This window comes from Lineus longissimus, chromosome 4 (assembly GCF_910592395.1).
Source record: "Lineus longissimus chromosome 4, tnLinLong1.2, whole genome shotgun sequence".
NCBI classification, from domain to species: Eukaryota; Metazoa; Nemertea; class Pilidiophora; order Heteronemertea; family Lineidae; genus Lineus; species Lineus longissimus.
This window is the reverse complement of record NC_088311.1, coordinates 13,698,641-13,720,925: the sequence shown is the minus strand read 5'-3', so window position 1 is coordinate 13,720,925 and position 22,285 is coordinate 13,698,641. Positions and strand designations below refer to the sequence as shown.

Sequence of the window (22,285 nt, the reverse complement as noted above, 5' to 3'; positions counted from 1 at the left end):
AAATCTATCGCCTATCCGCCATAGTTTTGAAACATGCCTGTTTAACGGACAGACAGACAGACAGACAGACAGACAGACAGACAGACGGACACTCATTCTACCATTTACTCATATGAATAGCTCAGCTTTTCAGCTGAGCTAAAAACCAAGATTACAATAATAATGGTTCCGGGCATCAGGGGACCAGGTCCACTTTGGGACCTTGCTATATTTGTGGACTCATGAGGCACATAGCGCGATTTTTGTGAGCAGTACCACCAGATGATTGCAAATTTACCAAGTCAGGTTTTGAGGCCAGGGGCGATTAATCAGGTGAACTCTCAAAGAAATGGGTCAAATGGCACTACTTATCTTGTCAAATTGCACTAATAATCTGATGGAGTACCCAGGAAACTCCGAATATGGACCAGGGATTGCAGGCATGCCAAGTAGCCTGTCAGCCACTGCTCCAGGTTTCAGAGTGGGGCAACCACCGTCGGTAAACTAGGTGAGACCGTGCCTGAGGGTCGTGGCACGGTCGGGACTACTGCAGACACTAGTTCAAATGATAAAGTGTTCGAAATCAGGCCCAACTTTCATAACAATGTTGATCTTATTAGTAGTTTAAGTGAAAGCCCAATACCAAAAGTGGTGGCGCAAGGCCCACCTGAGGGTATAGGGGTTAGAGACAAGATTGATTGGATGACTGCAGTGGGGGCACCTGGGGGTTCCCCTGCTTCGCACTTAGATAGTATGGAAAACCCTAGACCAAAAGGGGTGGAGACAAGCCCACCTGAGCGTCCAAATGTTGTAAATAAAGATATCTCTAGTTCGGATGCCTTGGGCGAGGGTGGAGACGAGAGCAGAGGCCTATCTCCTCCACCAAGCGCTGAGGATTGCGATACTACAGTTGTTAGTCCAGTAACAGTGGAATCTGATCATGTTGAAGAGATTCTAGTTTTCAGACGTCAAAGGCAAAAATTTGATGGTGTTTATGTTCGGGGATCAGTTCAAGAAGTTGATGTATTGTTTACCGTTGACACTGGGGCTACCAGGACTATCGTCTCTCACAAGGTTTTTGAACGAATACCTTCTGACACACGATCGAAAATGGTACGCACCAGTAGTAAGATAATAATGACCAATGCTGATGGGGGGAAAATTCCCCATCATGGTGAAGCCGTATTTGAATTAATGTTGGGACCTCTGAGAATGGAGAAAATGCTACTCATAGCGGACATCGAAGATGAAGTGTTGTTAGGAGCTGATGTGCTGCAGCAGGATCCGACCGGACCCGCAGACCTGTTATTGAGCAAGGACAAACTCATCCTTGGTGGTGTCACCATTCCCTTGGAGCAAGTAGGGATTCCGCACCGGGCAAGAAGATTGTTCGCTGCGGATCACTACGTTGTTCCAGGGTTCAGTAAAGTCATCATTGATGCTTTTGTTGAGACGGGCTCAAGTGAGAATGACAATTGTAGTCTTTTGGTGGAGGCATGTCCACTCTTCTCTGAGAGGACTGGACTTGTCGCTGCCAAATGCCTTGTAAATGATGTAAATAATAACGTTACTGTTAAAGTTAGAATCATTAACCCTTTTCGCTCTGACCAATCCATTAAACAAGACATGACCATAGGTGTTGTGGAAGAAGTAAAAGAGACTGTACGTACAATTGTAAAAGAAGAAAACCCTGAACTAAGAGATAGTTTTGATTATGCTCGGAGACTGGTGGTGCAGGAAAAGCCTTTGCCACAAATAGCGGTAAAAACTTGTAATGTAAGAGGCACGAATACTAGTTCGCACGAGGAGCTTAAGAAAGTACCTCCTCATTTAGTAGCCTTATTTGAAGATGCGGTGAACAGGCGCACCCGTAAAGAAAGGCAAAAGTAGCCAAGTTGTTGCATGATTATCAAGATATATTTTCTAAAGATGATGATGACCTAGGCTTAACTAATCTCGTAGAACATACCATAGATACTGGTAATGCTAGGCCCAAGAAACAACCTCCTCGTAAGACACCGTTGGCCTATGAAACAGATGAGAAGAAAAGTGTTGAAAAAATGTTGCGTCAAAGGGTAGCTAGGCCTTCGACCTCTCCATGGGCTAGTCCACTTGTTTTAGTGAAGAAGAAGGATGGTTCCCTGAGAACTTGTATTGATTTTAGGCACGTTAACTCTGTCACTGTTAAGGATTCATTTCCATTACCACTGGCACAGAGCTGTTTTGATTCGCTCTCGGGAGCAAAAGTCTTTGCAACTATTGACGTCACTTCTGCGTACCAACAGGTACCTGTTAGGTCTAGTGATATACCGAAAACTGCGTTCTGTACCAAATATGGCTTATTTGAGTGCACAACAATGCCTTTTGGTTTTTCCAATGCACCGGCTACCTTCCAGAGACTGATGGAGTGCATTTTAGGTGGCCTTCAGTGGACCACGTGTGTAATATATCTCGATGATATTATAGTACATGCTCCTGACTTTGATACTCTCTTGGAGCGTTTAGAGGAAGTGTTTCAGCGGATCAGACTGTCAGGCCTAAAGCTAAAACCTAGAAAGTGTTTTCTGTTCAAAACAGAGGTAGTATTTTTGGGTCATATAATCAGTGATAAGGGAATGTTACCGAATCCAGACAATGTGGCAAAGTTGGTAAACTGGCCAATCCCAACAAATGCAAAACAGGTGAAGGGACTAGTAGCTCTTGGGAGCTACTACCGTAGATTTATTAAAGGGTACTCCGAGATTGTGCAACATCTAGTTGCCTTAACTAGGGACGGTATTTCTTTCCGCTGGACGGAAGAATGCACTGAAGCGTTTGAGAAATTGAAGGCCGTTCTGACCAGTCCTCCTGTCATGGCGTACCCACGGCACGAGGGTCTGTTCATTCTAGACACTGATGCAAGTGATTCTACCATAGTGGCTGTTCTTTCTCAGGAGCAAGACGGCAATGAGAAGGTCATAGCATACGGTAGTAAATCATTGAACAAGGCAGAAAGGAATTACTGCGTTACACATAGGGAATTGCTAGCTATAAAAAACTTTGTTGAACACTACCGAATATATCTGTTGGGGCGACGCTTCTTGGTGAGAAGTGATCATCAAGTGCTTTCCTGGCTTTTCAGCATGAAGGAGCCAAAAGGAATGATTGCCAGATGGATTGAAATCTTGTCTCAGTATGACTTTGCTATTGAGTATGGAAAGGGAAGCAAACATCAGAATGCTGATAGTTTGAGTAGGTGTCCCAATCCTAGAGACTGCCAATGCCCAGATGTAGATAACACACTAAGCTGTGGACCATGTAAGAAATGTGAGAAAAGATCAATCGACATGCAGAGTTCTTGGTACAAACCTCCAGAGACCTCCAGGCGTGCCACCACTAGACAGGACAGTTTGTACGCCCTGCCTACCTGGACAGTGTCTTATGACTACACCAAGCTACGTAACTTGCAGAAGAGAGATCCAGACATAGGACCAATTTTGACTTGGGTCGAGAAAGGCAACCGCCCTTTTGGAAGCATGGTTTGTTCCTGCAGTCATGCCACCAGGCATTACTGGAATTATTGGACATCCATTGTTGTTCAAAACGGTGTGCTGTTCCGGAAGTTTACCAAACGAGACGATTCAGGAGAATACCTTCAACTTATTGTCCCGAGAACACTTAAGTCGGAGGTTCTTCACCATTGCCATGATGGGCTCCTCTCAGGCCATCTAGGTAGAAGGAAGACCTGTGAGAAGTTACTGAGAAATTTCTACTGGTTTGGAGTCCGTGAGGACGTTAACCTATGGGTTATTAAGTGTGATACATGTTCCAGGGTAAAACCTTCAGGCAAAAAACCCAGGGCTTCTCTAGGGTCTATGCCAGTAGGTGGTCCCCTCGATCGTCTATCAACAGACATACTAGGCCCACTACCAGAGACAGAACGGGGTAACCGCTTCATTTTAGTGGTTAATGACCATTTTACAAAATGGGTAGAGATTTTCGCAGTTCCTGATCAGACAGCAGAGACATGTGCAGATAGAATTTTGAACGAAGTGATTCCCAGGTTCGGTTGTCCTCTAGATATACATAGTGATCAAGGTAGAAACTATGAAAGCAATCTTTTTGCAGAGTTATGCAAATTGTTGGAAATTCGGAAAACCAGGACCTCGCCGGGTCATCCAATCTGTAATGGGCAAACCGAGAGGTTTAACTCCACTCTGATTAGAATGATAAAAGCATACCTAAAAGGCCAACAGAGAAATTGGGACTTAAATCTGGGATGTCTGGCTGCAGCTTACCGGGCCACCCCTCATGAGTCAACTGGCATGAGTCCCAACCTGCTATTGTTAGGCAGAGAGGTTCGCTTGCCAGCTGAGCTCATGTTTGGTACTGGTAAGGTGCACCCAGAGGAAGAGATCAATAGTTATGGAGAATATGTTTCCCTTATTCGGAAGTGCTGAAATAGCGTCCTTACTCAAGCCAGTTAATGAACACTAAATGTTTACTTTGTGATTTGTACCTATAATATTGGATGGCTGCATCAAGAGCACCTTTGAAACTTTTGAAATTTGTATATATGATATTGGATGGCTACATCAAGAGCTATTTGGAAATTTTCTTAAATTTGTACAACTTAATCGGAATATACTGATACTAATATAACATATAACATTGCAACTTATGGATGGCTATATCAAAAGCTTACTGTGATTATTTAGAGTGCTTGGAGTTTTCCATCTATTTATTCCTTAAAGCTGACCTGTTAGAATTTTTTTTAAGCTGGACTTAAATGTTAAAGCTGAACTGTTCGAAGTTTTCGCTTGTTTGGTTAATGTTATGATTCTATGGATATTGTTGACGAGGTCGTCAAATTTTATCAAGGGGGAGTAATGTAATGAAACCAGTATTGACACGTGTAGATTGTACACTGTTTTCCATGTGTATTGGGGCATGGTATCTTGCCGGGATTTCAATGCTCTCACTTCGGCCGCTGTTTCCTATAGTTTTATATGTTGACAACCAACCTGGTAAATGTTATTATGTAGCATTTCATTTTTATATTCCATCTGCGTCTATGTTTTAGTTATCCTTGGTTCTGATTCCTTGTAAGACTCACTTTGATGCGTGATTTAGCTCCGCATCTTTTATCATTCCGGCCATGTTGCCGGCAGGTCACGTGACTTCGTTTTCTTTCGCGTCATTGGGCGGCGCGCGTGCCTGTTGTGTTTACGTTACGTCCTGTGTTAAAAAGAGCGGCGTCTTTGAACTGGCAGACGGTCGGGAACTTCAAAACGATTCCGCACGTCACTTTTATGCCAGGGGCCGTCTCATTCTTTAGTTCCTTTAAAACACATTTAGTACCTTAGTTAACTCGATCCAGACCTTAGCCTATATCCCAAGGTAATGCAGATTCACTTTGCCATTAATTATCATTATCATTTCCTTGTTGCGTTTAAGTTAGAATAGGATCAGCACCAGCCTGGCTGCACTCCATTTCGCCTGGACTGCACCCGCTGCGTTGCTGCTGACTCTTCCCCAAATCACCCCCCAGAACAGTATATAATAATTGTTGACATCTAATAAAGACGTAAAGTTGATTGTTTATTCGCCTGCTGGGTTCAGTTGAGTTGGTTATTTGTAACACATGGTTGCATGGTGTAGTTGTATTGCAATGGTAATAGTTGTATTGCAAGGTGTAGTTTCTATCACTTAAGCAGGGCTCTTTACCATAATAAAATCATGTGAGTATTTTTCACAAGTTTATGTGTATTTCAACCATTTTTGCCAGCACATTTTAGGACAACAAAATTTAACTGAAGTAAAATTCTGCTGTTTCTGAATTTTTTATTTTTTGTGTGTACAATAAATCTTAACATAATTGGCTGTTGATGCAGCAGAATCGACAGTAGGCCTTGTACTTGGACTTAGATGATTTTTCTATCCCTTCACACCCAGCATGCTGGAGTACTCATCTTTCCATGCCTGAAAGTAGAAAAAGTTATAAATACAGGTTGGGCCTATGATGGTTTCTACTGGGCTACTTAATCAATTGAAGCAGAGTGACACCACAGTCCCCAGTGCTTTTGATTTATACCTGACATTCTTTGAACAGACTGACTGCTCGTCATACACACTCATATGACCCATGCACTTGTAAGTCATGACGTTTTAAGAGGGACCCCTTAAAATGGGTACCCCCTTTAGACATGTCGGTTGGGCACAGCACATGGATACCCCTATAGCCTGGTGTGTGTGAGACTGGGCATACTCCAGCACAGTAGCAGACTAGTCTGTACAGCTTTCATACGGAGCAATACTGGTATTGACTGTTTGTACAGTGAACAATGAGAGCATATTGTGGAGGGCGGGCTGGCTTAGGTGGATCTTCAGCGCACGTGGCATGCAGGCCGGGGGTTATGTGGTCTTCAAGACATGTCATAAGTCAGATATAAAGATAATAACGGAAAGGAAGTTCTGGACATTGCCTCTCCGCCGCAAAAAATGCATGACAAACACACAGTAGCCTACATTCGCGCTCACACACGCACGTCAACAGCACTCGTCGTCTCATATGTCACTGTCAGTGCCACACTCACAGCAGCATACTTTCGGCACTTGGCAGAGGGTGATCAAGAATTTTCCCATTTTGATATATATCTACACATACCTAAAGATATAGCCTTTTCTTTGAGGCGTTGCAGTACCCCAGTTCGGGTTCTCCTCGTCGGATCCCACGGAGGAAATATTAGACATGTCAGAATCGTCTGCTGCCATCGTCATGAAGCACATGGCCTGCGCAGTTGGCTACTGTGGATCTATATCTGGCGCCTCTATCATCTGGCTACTTTGACGATGTCGGGAGCCAGTGAGCGAGCAGGGGGAAGAAAAACTTTTGATGAAAACCAGACACTTTTTTTTAAACCAGTTAGTTTCTTATTGGTACAACTTCAACTTCAACTTCAAAAACAATTTGCTAATAAGCAGGCTATTGCACTTCTTACTTTTTCTGTTTTGGCCCCCTGGTGGCAAAGTCAAGAATCAGATCAAGCTGAAATTCAGCACCAAAGGTTATCTGATATAGGGGGTTATATGTACCAAGTTTCAAGCTCATAGCTTTGGTGGTTGAGAAACGTGCCATAGTTACACTCAAACGGCCAATTCACGCCATTTGACCTCTGCGACCTTGAAAATTAAAAACCTGTAAAATATATGATGTATCCTTGCTATGAGTACCTACCACAAAAGTTTTATCGAAAACAAGTCACTAATAAGCGAGATATCACACTTTTTAGATATCCACATTTGGCCCCCTGGTGGCCAAGTAGAGAATCAGATCGGACAAAAATTTACTGTCACGGGTCATCTGACCTAGGGGGTCATGTGTGCAAAGTTTTAAGTTCATAGGCCTAGCGGTTAAAAAACGTGCCACTGTTTTTGAAATAGGATACGACGGACGACGACGACGACGACGACAACGACGACGACGACGACGACGGACGACGGACACTGCGGTATCGTATAGACTCCCCTACGGTGAGCCAAAAACTGTCACGCCTGTCCCATCAAACTAAACTCGATCTAGTGCACCTGGCAAAGATTTTTTCGAAATTCGGATAATTTTGATGACTTTGAAGCGTTTTTATGCGCCGATTTTCTGATTTGCTTTCAAATCTCCGACGCGATTCTGTCAATCACACGTACATTAGCATAAGCTCCGTAATGGTGACGTCATATCCTCATGCATCATGGGTAAGGCTAGATCCAAAGATACTCCGCCCCCTTTGTTGACATCGGCTATTTTAAGATGAAATGGCCAGGGCCATTGTGCTCACCTCATGTGGAGGAAAGATGGATAAAGAGCATGGTATTGTGTCATGTAGTGTTAGGTTTGATGTAGGTCCAAGCAATTACAATTTCCCCAAAATGGAAAATTTACAGTACATTCGACCTCTGTGACCTTGAAAAGTAGGTCAAATCAAAGAAGACCCGGGTGACACATTGAATGGTTGTTAGAATTAGATGTACCTATGATATAGAATTGGTGCCAATCGGGCAAGTCATTACTAAGAATAATGGCATTTTGAAGAATTTAGGATTTGGCCCCCTCCCTGGAGGCCAAACGGCAAATCAGATCGCACCAAACTTCAGTACCTGAGATCACCTGACCAAGGGGTACATGTGTACTTAATTTGTGATCAATAGTCATTGCAGTTAAGAAACGTGCCATAATTACGGCCTGACGGCCAATTTACGCCATTTGACCTCTGTGACCTTGACAAGAAGGTCAAATTAAAAACCTGTGTGACATATACTGTATGGTGGTAAGATGTACCCGTGATATCAAATTGGTGGCAATCGGGCAAGAAGTTAAGGAAAAATTACATTTATAAGGTTTTTGGATTTTGCCCCCTGGTGGTCAAGTGGTGAATCATATTGGACCAAACTTCGGTCCCTGAGATCACCTGACTAAGGGGTAAATGTGTACCAAATTTGGTATCAATAGTCATTGCAGTTTAGAAACGTGCCATCGTTACATCCTAACGGCCAATTTACACCATTTGACCTCTGTGACCTTGAAAAGGAGGTCAAATCAAAAACGCGGAGGATATATGATGCACCTTTGCTAGAAGTACCTACCATATTTTTTTCAAAATTTCCCGACTAATATTAAGGGAGATATTGCATATTTTCACTTTTAACGTTTGGCCCCCTGGTGGCCAAACCATGAAACGAATCGGACCGAAACTTGGTCTCCAAGGTGTCATTACATAAGGGTACATGTGTACCAAGTATAACTCAATAGCTCTAACAGTTACGAAACGTGCCCTGCTAACGGACGACGACGGACGACGACGACAACGACGACGACGACGGACGACGGACGCCACGGTATGGGATAAGCTCACCTCTGCTAAGAGGTGAGCTAAAAAGCACATGGTAACTCCTTACCCACAATACATTGCGGACAAACATTACCACGTGTTTTTTTGCATCATGGCGGCGGTATCTCTTTGTCGAAGTGGCGAGCTGTCGAGAATTTTGAGCAAAGAACGACGGTTGAATGTAGGAATAAAATAAAGGAATAGCCTTAAATGCTTATCGATGATCCATCCTGCCCACCTGAAAAGGTTAGGGTGCTGTTTAAATGTTATTGAGCGTGTGATTTTGAGAAAGCGCGAGCGTGTATGTCCGGAAATAGATCATCCGCGAAACGGAATAGACTGCACTCTTCCATACGTGTACTGTGTGGGCCCGTGGGGGATATTGAATTTGCTGTCGAGCAACTTCAAATTTCTAATATATTTCTTTATATCTTCCTGTTCTTTCCCTTCTTCCCAATACTGGCGGTAGAAGATTCCAGCAACACCCCCAAGTACAAGTGGGGGCTATTAAATTTGCTGACAAGCAAATTTCAAATTTCTAGTTTCCTTGATATTGAAGTTAGATATCTCAGTCGTGATCCAACAGCCAAAGCATTTTTATCCAGGTTGGAAGGTTCAACTACTTATGTACAACTTATGATCGGAAAAAATCAGTCCCATATTTGATGTCCTATTTGGCAAAAACTATAGTATATGTATATATAAGTTTTGCTATAAGTTGCCGAACTCAAAGTCTCTAATGAATGGAGTGATTAAACCTATAGCACACAGAGAGGAGCATTAATTAGGCAGAATTCAGTAAGTGGTGTGGAATTTGTGTTTGTTTGGTGTGATCATGATACGTGCTAATTCCACAGGGTATAGCAGTCTCTATTTAATCACCTCATCAGGTATACAGTCTAGTAAACTTAGAGTGACAGAGGGCCCAGCTGGATGAAATGCCTCTGCAAACATGGCAACAATGACATGGAACTCTAGCTATAATCAAAAGGCCAGAGGCAATATTGCTTACTGTATAAATATTTGGTGGTTAGGAGTTCATCCTGGTTAAGAAACATGCTACATATGTCAAATGAAAATTGGTATGACCTGTGATGTATCCTTTCTTGGCGCACCTACCATAAAATTATTGTTGAAAACAAGTCACTAATAAACGAGATGTTGCACTTTTTAACTTTGCAGTTTTGGCTCCCTGGTGGTCAAGTCGAGAATCATCATGGACCGACATTTGATGTCAGAGGTTATCTGGCCTAGAGGGTCATGCGTACCAAATTTGAAGTTGTTAGCTTTAGCAGCTAAGAAAAGTGCCACTGTTACACTCAAACAGCCAATTTTAGCGATGTGACCACTTTCACCTTTGAAAAGGAGGTCAAATCAAAAACTCATATGACATGTGATGTTCCCTTGCTTGGCGTACCTACCATAATAATATTATTGAAAAAAAAGTCACTATTAAGCAAGATATCGCACTTTTTACCTTTTCAGTTTTGGCCCCCTGGTGGCCAAGTCAAGATTCAGTTCAAACCGAATTTCGTCGTCAGATGAGGAATCACATGTACCAAGTGTTCATAGTTCAAAGGGGATTTCGCACACCAACGATTCAGCCTAGTTTTTCCGTTTAATTTCCGATAAGTCTGGCACAGATCAGGTAGCTAGATCAGGGCTGCTGAACATGTGGACAATAGGGTTCCATTCTGAAACTTGCATATGACTTGATGATGCTTTGATATACTGTGGCAAGGGAAGGGCATCTAATTTCTCGTAGGAAATATGCTTTGAATGATGAAGAAACATGCCATAGTTCACTCAAAGGGCCAATTTATGCCATTTGACCTCGGTGACCTTAAAAAGTAGGTCAAATCAAAAATTGGGATTACGTGAGGTATTCTGCATAGACTACCTACCATTAATATATAATCCAAAAAAAGTCACCAATAAGGAAAAAAAGTGCACTTTTTACCTTTTTTACTTTTTGCCCCCAGGTGGCCAAGTCGAAAATCAGTTCAAACCGAACTTCGGCGTCATATGTTATCTGATAAAGGGATCATGTGTGCAAAGTTTCAAGTTCATAGCTTTGACTTTGAGATATGACAAAATGTGGCACTGTCAAAGAAACTTTTCGAGTTTGACCTCTGTGAACTTGATAAACTAGGTGACAATTGACCGAAATTGGGTCAACTTGTAAAGATGCTCAATAGGTTTCTCTATATAAAATTTCAAGAATCTCAGACAAATAGTAGTGAAACATATCAAATTCAGTGGAATTTTAGTGTTTGACCTTTCTAACCTTGGAAACTAGGTCAAGGTCAAAATGTAATACGCTCTATGTCAATCATGAATAATTGATCAATGATGCACCTTTGAGGATCTTACAGTGAACGTTTCTTGATATAAGTGACATTCAGTTTTTGACCTGACCTACTTACACCTGAAAAGTAGGTCACATTGACACGAGTTTTTGTTAACTACAGATGCGCAATAGGTGTCTTCATATCAAATTTGAAGACCCTAAGACAATTAATGACGAAGGTACTACCTTCGCTGAAATTTTAGAGTTTGACCTCTGTGACCTTCAAAAGTAGGTCAAATCAAATTGACGGCGCCAATTGTTTTGCACTGCCATATTGGCTGTCACACGTGGTCACATGTAAAGGAAATGCATTGGCAGGTGGCTGTCAAAACGTCATACAGAGTGACATCATGTGAAGAACCTCTACAGACTCCCCTACACAAGCCCATCATGCGACAGATAATACAAGGTCACTCATTCTACAGTTACTGCCCAGAACACAAAATCTAAGATGACCCGCTGGCAGCAATATTTCATATTGACTTGAGCCCAAAATCAATAGGTCACCTCTCTTACCGTGCCCATCCTGTCACAGAAACTTCAAGCCCATTAGGCAACTCATTCTGCAGTCACAGTTCAGAATGTGAAAGGCAAGATGGCCACCTGGCAGCCATATTTTATATTGAATCAGGCCCAGAATCAACGGGTCACCTCTCCCACCCCACCCCATGTCACATAAAATTCAAGCCTATGGGCAACTTAATCTGCAAGTTACACCTGGGAGCCATCTTAAATAATATTGGATCATGCCCAAAATCAATAGGTCAACTCTCCCACCCAAACCCATCATGTCACTGAAAATTCAAGCCCATAGGGCAACTCGTTATCACAATTTTTGTGATTTTGCATAGCAACCCTAGACGACCAATATTTGCAGAGTTATTGCATTTTTTGTGTTTTTGCATAATGCCCCCTAGTGGCCAAACCGTATATCAGAACACGCCATATATTAAACTTAACCCTATAACACCTAGAGCCACTGCCAGCGCAAGTGCTTATTCCCCTAGGCCCCGACGTGATTTAACCTGGAAATCACATTTTTTTGCGATGGGTCCAGCTTTTTACAAAATGACATAGGTGAACTTCCAAATAATGTATTATAAGTTCCCTTTATTTGAAAGAAGATGAAATTTCCTATTAGATAGGGTACATCCAAATCGGAATCAAACAAACGATCAATTTCAGCAATTCAAATGTCCAACCTGCATTTACTGGCTTGAAGAGGAACAAAAACTTAATCGTCAAATATCTTAAAAACATCTACAGCAACCACCATTGTTCATCCGGGCATTTGAAAGCTTAAGCTTCATATATTAATAATAGGCGGCACTCTGAGGAGATCGGTAGCTAAGCGCGCGAAATTTGAATATGGGTGTGCGGGCGTCATCGGGTGCCTACAGGTGTTATAGGGTTAACCTTACCAGCACCAGTAAGAGGCTTTTTCCGTCTTCTTAACAATGAGGTGGTCTAATTGAGAGAGGTAATTAGTAATCACACTTAGGGTCACTCAGAGTATTTGGCTCACACCCAATTAACCCCATTAGATATAAGCCTTGAACTTGAATGCCCTATTTTGGGAAGCCCTAGTATTTTTCACAGGTTTTCTAGAAATCCAACCTTTAGGGAAAAGTTGAATGGAATTTTGTCGGATAAATCAAGGAAAAGCTAGAGAAGTCATTTTAGAAGAAGTTGGTTGGTTGCTATTGCATTTGAATTCGTTGATATCGCATATCACAGGACATTTCACTCAAATACCAAATGTTTACCTCATAAGGCTTTACTTTATTGTGAATCTCTTGGATGCCCACTTCACGAGTCCGTACGTCGCGACACTGTGTCCCAAGATCTTTCATTCTCGCCAAGGCCAGCTCTCGCAGATTGCCATGCTCTACTCCAGATGTAACAAGAGGCATAGGGATGTCCCTAGGGCAAAGAATTTAAATCATTAATCATCAAATATCCACTTCAAAATAGAACGTAAAAAGGGGGGGTCAAACTTTTTATAAAAGCATCACAACATTACCTGTCCTTAAATTTGTGGCCCTGAGAAGAATTTCTGGGTCAAAATACTTGAAGTAGGATGTTAAGCTTGTTCAGATAAATCATCCTGCAGTGAAGGTTTTGTTTTGATGGCAACTGTAGGATCTAGGGCATAGGAGAGAAAGTCACTGGCAATTAAAAAGATGCATCTAGTGGAGAAAAAAACCTTCAGGGGTAAAGAACGGTTAATTTCTTGTCCTCTAGTGAAATTTATTCCACCTATAATTCTGATAATTTCGTGAATATTTTGAAAGAGTGGTGCAAAAAGGTTTGTTTATCTCTATTTGATAGCCAACTGAAGTAAACTTAAGCCCCCATGCTGGCCAAGTGGTGAATCAGATGGAACCAAACTTCAGCCTCCGAGGTCACCTGACTAAAGGATACCGTAAATATGTACCAAATTGTGGCCAATAGTTACTGCAGTTAAGAAGAGTTCACAGCTAAAGCCAAACAAGAGGCCCAAGGGCCTGGCGCTCAGCTAGATGACCTAATAACATAAGTAGTAAATATCGGCTTTATACTACTGTTTGAAGGTCAAGAGAACACGTTATACCACTAAAATTTCCAATGCAGAGCTGCCAGCTGGATGAAATATGATTGAACTAATCAGCCATGGTATGTAAATATTACAGGAGGCAACGGAAGATATCCCTAGTTCAGTATGTTGTATCGGTAGCTTTACAGAAAAGAAGTGTCAGAGAGGATGAGACTTCTCCATGGACAACTGTGGTATGTCCAGGCTGGGTTGTACAGCACAAGGATACAAAATGCTGTCTGTAATTGAGAGGTATCCTGATTTAACACAGGTCAAAATCAATAGAAATTACCAGTTTGGGACTAACACCACTGTCTTTTTTTTTAATAAGGTAGGGATTACAGGAGTCAACAAAATTAATTTTATTGAGAGAAATTGACCTGTCCTGCAGGTGATTGGAATTTACAATACAAAGGGTTGTTTTTCATGACATTGTGCTCTACTGCGTATCCCTAGTGGGTCGATCTGGAACCAATCTATCCTTGGCGCAGACAGGTTCAAATTGGCTATATCTTGAATAGATTGAATTGCGATGAAAATCTAATGCAATAAAGGAGCATTATCGAAGAGACAAATTAATCAAACCAATTGTCCACAGACTCGGACCCTGAAATGGCATGATGTATGCGTGCATATAAAAGTATATCAACTGGTCCCATAGAGATGATGAGGCAATGTCAATATGCCTTGTTCCTTAGTCAGCAATATGCCCCTTTTTATACGGAGAAGAAGGAGAACCCAGATAGGCCTTCACATGTCGGCTTCCAAATGGCTCGAACCAACTGTACTATCACTACCATTAATTTAAAATGTGTGCTCCTCCTACATGTAGCAATGTCTCGGCCAAAAAGGCACTTAGTCGACAGGGCAAGCTAGAAGTTCAGCACCGTGAGGAGCTCCTTGGTAAGGCCATGTCAGGTTGTGCGCGCCTCTTCAGATACATCAAGTATTGAAAGCTGTGGTGAGCTGAGCGCATAAAAAGACCATGGTCACCTTAATTTGAAAATCCCTTCATAATCAAGGGCTACTTCTGACTAAAACAGCACAATAGACCACCAATTTGACCCCAGCTCCTAACTGCGGGAAAACCCAAGTCCAGCCACCAAAAGTACCAAAAATACATTTTTGTTTACATTTGAACTGCAAACATGCGTTTGTTTACAATTTCATTTCCCGCGAAATCAGGTGACCTGCAATCATGGATTGAAAATAACATTAACCTGGGTTCAGCAGGTTAGCAGGTATACCGGCTGTTCCAATCATCCCCCTACAGCCAGCTGTTCAAAAGGTAATGTTATTCACCCCACAGGGAGTGTAGGTAATTGATTAAGCCCCTGCATAACTTAACAGCAATGGCTTGGCTTCTGTGAGTGGTAAGGAGAATTGACAGTTTTTTTATGGTAGTGTGGTGAGCGCACGCCGCAGGATTGTGTATAGTTGCCCTTTAAGGGTGGTACTTGGGCGTAGTAGCGGTCGCGAGTTGGGTGTGTGATATTGTTTTTGTGACCCGTGTCAAGACCGGCGGTCTAATTGCAATTGTCAGAGATAATAGTTACATTAAAAGCGTATAAGTCGCATAAAAGTGTTGGTAAGTTTTGTGTTCAACCCTGTGTGTGTTCCAGGAGTAACATTATTGTGTTGCTTAAAACGTCTACTTTTTACTCATGTAAGAATCACTAATAATAACTTCAACTTATTTTCTGGTTATGATAACACAACACGCATCTTCATGATCATGATCGCCTTGGAAGCACAACCTAACCACATATCAATCCGCCCCGACGATCGACACATCAATTCGATTCGATAAGACTCGATAAAGTTTGATAAGTAAACTAGAACTGAGATTTCACAGGAGCACTTGTGAATTCATGACTCCAGGGTTGTTTTGAGGGCGATATCGTAAGAGTTGGTCTTGAGTATGGGGACCTGAAGGTCCGTGTGAGGCACCTGGGCCAGGGAGAGAAGACTAGTTGAACGGTCGATGGGATCTGACACAGACACTACTATTGATCTCATTATATGAATACCATTTAATTACAAAGAAGTGAAAACAGATCATATCATATTCCTTGGCATAAATTAAAATAGGAGTGCGGGAACAAGGTTTTTTTAGCAGGAGGAAAGCGAGAACATTTTGCGTCGTCGTATTCCGATTTGACTGGTTAGTGGTGAAATCTGCTTTTAATTTTGCAAATTAACATATTCGTTTTTATAGTTCTAACGTTGTCTGAATTAAAGATGCTTTCCCAATGCTTGACTGGTCTGGCAAGAGGCATTGCCAGGAAAACGTGACGTCATTTTAGCCATTCTTCTTACCGCACGCCCTCCCTCTCCGTAAAACTTCCTGACATGGTGTGAAGTGGGAGGGCGCACAATGGGAACCACACTGCTGCGATGTTAATAGTTTCTATTTATAGAATTCAACGGAAGAGATTTAAGGCACGGAAAAAGTAGATTAACTCGGCTAATCTCAATGGATTTTACCCAGGAATGTTTTCAAGGCGAGAGAAACATCTGATTTAATTACTGCGCTTATAAGATTTCATGTTCATGCCGAAGATTGGCCTAAAACGTGGACGAAAAGAGTGCATTATCGAGTGTTGGAGAGGTCACGTGATTGGACGAGAAACCTGAGCGAAAACAATACTGACTCCAGCTCCCAGAGGGAGGAGCGCGGCTGGAGTTATAACAAAGTTTTCGTGCTTTTAGCTGTCAACATCAATGGCTATAATATACTCCTGCAGAATAGTAGAACTAATAGAACTAATTTCCGAAGCTTCCAATAGTTTGAACACAAATCAGAACATCACCCATCAGCTGGACTCGGATCTGCATAAATTACGATAAATAATGAGGTCGTCGCTTCAATTTCGCAAAGAAAGTTGACTCCATTCGAAGGTTGTTTTGACCAAATTCCGTTGAACTCATCGTTATGAGGGCATTTGAACACATTCTCGTTGATCTTTTCTATAAACGTGTGAAGTTTCGTACCAAAATACATTTCCGTAAAGGCTTAAAAAAGAAAATTTGTCACTTACAAAATCATCACCGCCATTTTCTTGATGTATTGACTTCATAAATATCTTCACAAAAATCGTATCAAAGTCCCGAAAATCGATGGAATTTTGTCTCGACTTCTCTTATATACATAGATACCACCATTATACATCGTTTTGTCAAAAATGAGATATGTGCATGCTGCGTTGGAAAAACGACACACAATTGTTTACAGATGGACTGACAGACTGACTGACTGCCTGACTCGCTGACATCGAACCATTTTACATTTGACCTCTGTGACCTTGAAAAGTAGGTCAAATAAAAAACACACACGACATGTGATGTATCTTTGCTTGGAGTTCCTACAATAAAGATATTATTGAAACAAGTCACTATAGTAAGCAAGATATTGCACTTTTTACCTTTTCAGTTTTGGCTGCCTGGTAGTCAAGTCGAGAATCAGATCAAACCGATATTTGGCATAAAGGTTATCTGACGTAGCGAAATTTGAGTACTAAGTTTCAAGTTCATAGCTTAAACGGTTAAAAAACATGCCAACTACAAGTTGGAGGGGAATTGTACCTAAAATGGTGTTGTTTCATATGCCAGACTGAAAGTAAACGATGTCAGATCAATTATTACGCCTAATATCACAAATCGCCATTCCCACAGTGATTGCCCGATTCGAAAATAACATAGGGGATGCAATTGGTAAAAATCTGGTCATCCCTAAAAATAGCCCTGGGATAATCTGGCCATCCTCCAAACAGCTATCTTGAAAAAACAGTACAGGCTTTACACAGTTAATACATTATAGAGCCAGGGCGCAGTCTGCAAAGGAGGATAAATTGCATATGGTTGGAATTCCTGGCCTTTTTCAAGGCCGCACAAAGGCTCGATATATAGCATAGTGGATTGAAGCCTAAGTCTAAAAGTGCAATACCCACCAGATTTGCTGCTACTACCCAGGACCTGAATTTTACTAACTAAATTCTAATCAAATTTCTAATTAAATTCGTTATATATTACCATTTAATTACTAAGATAAATATTGCTAAGATTTAAATTACAAGAATCTGATACGAAAAATCTTATTAATTTTCTTCTTAGTAAGATATTTAAAAGAAAAAAATTACGAAGAAATGAATTACTAATTAAACCCTTACAAGATCTTACAAAGATAATTATTGGAAAGAGATGATTTGGTAAGAAATTAGCAAGAATATAATTGATAATAATTTTCTTAAGAAGAAATTGGTAATTTCTATCTTACTAATTTTTTCATTAAGAAAAATCTTGGTAATAAATTGATAAGATAAATATCATAAATATGTAGTGTACATTATAGTATGACATTATTTAATTATTAAGGATCTTTTATATTCATGTATGTGTATATTAATATACCAGGAATACTTGTATTTAAGAGTTTTGAGAAAATTCATACCAATAAATTGTAAGTTATTTTCAAGTGAATGTTTTTTTAAAGATAAATAAAAATAAATAAAATTCCAAAAAAGTTAGATAGTCTTTTTAAAGATAAATAAAAATAAATATAATCGCAAAAAAGTTAGATAGAACATTTTTAAGAAGTTCTATTATGAGAATCGAACCTGGGCAACATTGGTGACAGGCCAATGGCGTAACCATCAGTCCATGAAGATTTCTTGTCTGAGAATAGGCCAAGAGGCCCATTATGCATGAGCAATGTGTGATTTGATCAACCTCAATATCAATGCACATGCTCTTGACTTCAATGAGTTGGCCTGATTCAGAAGGTTTAAAACTCTCTGTTAGTGCCGTTTTTATTTTTTTATCGGAAATATTAAAAGACAAGCCAAAGATTTAGTATACTAGTACTTATGTCATTATTTTCCTCCTGATAAGTTTAGTACAAATGCGGCAATGTTAGGCTGAAGTTAAGCCAAAAACAAAATTAAGTTTGGAGCAAATGATATAACCTTTCAAATTTCTCTAGATCGAGTCGTTAGTTCTATTTTGCCATTAGAGATAGCACTTGACTGGTCCTTCTCCTGCGTCCTTCTGACTCACAGTTTTTGTCCACTCTTAGTAGAGTAAAAAAATAGTAATCCTACTATCAATTATCATAGCAAAAGAATATGTCATAAGTCTATTTGGGTCAATTTGCCCCCTTTGTAAGTTTCACACATCCTAAAGTTGTCATTCAGGGTGGTAACTCAACTGGCTGGGCCAAGATACGTACATGCTTATTAGGATAAGCTCCATGTGACGTTCTTAACAAAAATACAGGTGTCAATTGGTGTTCCATACACCTAGACCACTCATTGAATACATTGATCGCATGGAAATGAGCACATTTGTCGGTTCAAGTTAAGGTATAATAGAAAGATTTTAATAATAATATATGTACAGTCAATATAAAGCTAAAGGAACTCCTTGGTGATGTTGTTCATGACATGAGGACATGTCAAAACTCATGACTTCAAATGGGGACATCATTATCGTTTCTATGAGATTGGGTTTGGTAATGGTAGGCCTAATCAGGGTATACCTGGTCTAATGACCAATGTCCCACCTCCTATACCTAAACATTGAAATGTTTCAAGATAAACAAGCCAAATAAGTGATCCAAACATGAAATTAGGAAACTAATTACAATTTAAATGAACTGATATCTCCCAGGTCTATACATTAATAACTTGCATTACCAGCAGATTATTTATACAATATTGAGGGATGCAAGCATCCCCCGCACATTGGGTGATATGAATAAAGTCTAGCAATTGCTTTTACTTCAGTTTTGTACAGAAAGGCCCAGTGTAAATGTACATGGAGTTTTAGATAAAAGCATTTGCTAGTCTTTATTCATATCACCCATTGTTCTAAAAGTGGAATGTCCACACCGAGACCATTAGGGTTGCCAAATAAAAAGTATTTATCGAAATAAGAAAACAGAACAGGATTGGGATTATATAAACGATTAAAAATCAATACTATTCATTAAATATTCTTTTTATGCTATATTTTTGACTTTATTTTAAACTTTTCAACGCTTAGATACTAACAAGTGTGTTATGAAATATCCCTTGTAACGGGTCTACCATGATTCGAAGAAGGCAAATCAAGGTATCCACTCCCTGCGACTGCAGAGAGCTATCTCTATTGCGCGGGAATGAACAAAGGATCATTACGAGGCCTGAATAAAGTTAGAAAAGAGCCTTGAATATTGTGCCTCTTGAATCTTATATCACTTCTGTTTATTTTGTGATGAACACTATTTGAACAGAGAATGTTTTATTTAACCAGCCTAACAACTGCAAAACTGCTGTTGGTTCTTTCTTTATATAACCAGTAAACTCCCACGATTGCCACAGGATGGACACATTTGCCACAGGTTTTAAGATATCTATGCAGGGCACCTAGTCAATAATAAGACAATCAAAATTTTAAAGTTAGGGCTTGATACATTCAGGACAATTCTTCTTTGGTTCAAAAGTTGGTGTATTTTGATAATGGCTCACCAATACCGACCTACTGTAAAGGCCTAGCCCCCACCCCTCCTCCCAAACACACGCAGACCTACACATGCCGAACCCATATTCATAAAAGTTCTTAACATAAGTGCCATAAAACCCTAAGTGGTCAACTTCCCAAAGTTCCACACCTAAAATTAGCCAGGTTGACCGCTTAAGTTTGAGTGTAACACTTATCTTCTTCAAAAGACACATCAGGTACCCGTGTCATATTTCTTGTTGATTTCTGCCTATAAATTATATTATTATTCCTTGATCGTGGGTATTCAACAGTGCAAATTACAAATAATTTTTCTGTACACAATTGTATCATCGTAACCTGGGAATGTTAGGGTTCAAAAATGGCGTCACAAGCTGAGGCCGCAATGGATACCCCTATGGATGACCTCATCCCCTTCCCAATGTCTCATAATATCTCCACTCGTGAAACGAAGGTCATAGAATCCAAATACTGTATGCATTCGATCAACCACACCGATGACACCGTGAAATCGAAGAATATGATGATAAAAACAGATAATTGAGGAGTGTCATCTTGTTTCAGAAATTTGGTTCAGTGAGATTGTTACCTCCGTAATTACTCGACTCGTGGTTGGTTGGGAAATTTCGACAGTTTCACCAGTACAACCTGTTGGAATGATCCGCAAGCATAAAAAGTGTAAACCGGAGAGTCACAAGCAGTTTTAACTCAGGAGGCAGCGCGTAATTCCTCCTAGTTTCCGATTCGTGGTCATCCCTCACAAGAGTAATGTTTGCCGATCAAACCCATATCGCTGATATAATTATAAGTCATTTTAGAAGTCCTGTGGATGGCCACCATCACGAAAAACCCTTTCCCTGCGAACTGCACGCCTGTGTGTAATTTCATGTTGCCAAGCCATCATCAACAAACTCATCTCCGATGAGCACCGTGCTCAAAATGAACTGGAAGAACCAGTCCACTTAGAGTTAAGACTGCCCGGAGGTGTCTCAAATCTAAGATTCAATTTGAGTGGGCCACCTGACTTAAGCATATTTATGAATATGACTTATTTTAAGTAAGTACCCCACATCAACTTAAGATGCATTTTAGGTGCCCCACTTTGACTTTAGTAGCTTTATGAATACGGGCCCAGGGCCCGTATTCATAAAAGTTCTTAACTTAAGTGCCATAAAACCCTGAGTGGTCAACTTCCCAAAGTTCCCCACCTAAAATGGGATTCATAAAACAACTCAGCGCCCCACTTAGCCAGGTTGACCGCTTAAAGCTGAACTGAATGCACAAAACCAGAGCACCCCATGCGGCAATAGTAAGAAATTCAAACCACCGAAAGACCCTTCTGAATATGGCCTCAAACATGATAGACCTCCAATGCTTCGATGCGCTTGATTTCACAAACCAGCAAGCCGTGGGACAATGCGGACCTTCGCAGAGAATTCTGGAAGAAAAAAAAATAACAAGGTCGTCTCCACAGCTGTTTCAGCTGGAATTGAAATACAAGTTTTACCCGATTACGCTCTACAGGGAGGTGCGACACCAAAGTGTTCATTGCTATCCCAATAAACAGCCCAGTTCCTCACCCCAGACAGCTTTTGGAACGTGCGAAGATTACATAATAGGCCTGAATTCACCCATGTATGCCCTCAGTTTTGCTGTAGTAATTAGGATTATATATATTGATTAGAATCAACTTGGCGTGAACAAAGTTTTGCGTATTATATTTCGGCTGCCATCTTGAATAGTACGCCTGGGCCAGCATTGCAAAGTTAGCTAACTGATGACTTTGATAGCATTTTTCTGTGCAAACGTTGATGATTGTTTACACTCCCTTTAAGTTTCAGCAGATGCGCTAAATCTTCAGAAAATGACAATTATATCCATGACTTCTGACTTAGCTATGTATTTTTATAATAAAATGGAGTTTTCCCTGAAAAAAAGTAAATTCACTGGTCCTTCCTTTACTGATTCCTCATGACACTTTTTTCATGTGCTTTTGAAAGATATATTATTCTCTCATAAGAG

General features: G+C 40.7%; 1 protein-coding gene across 6 annotated transcripts in view; it reads right to left on the bottom strand.

The window, feature by feature from the left end:
* Nucleotides 1-22,285, bottom strand: part of LOC135485889 (elongator complex protein 3) — a 680,015-nt gene that overhangs the window by 368,733 nt on the left and 288,997 nt on the right. For 2 of the 6 annotated variants that reach the window (XM_064768244.1, XM_064768246.1), the window contains exon 13: nucleotides 12,957-13,113. The exons of the other annotated variants lie outside the window; for them this stretch is intronic. In XM_064768244.1, coding sequence (XP_064624314.1) covers nucleotides 12,957-13,113 — 157 coding nt within the window. The remainder of the gene's footprint in view (nucleotides 1-12,956; nucleotides 13,114-22,285) is intronic. 6 annotated transcript variants of the gene reach the window in all.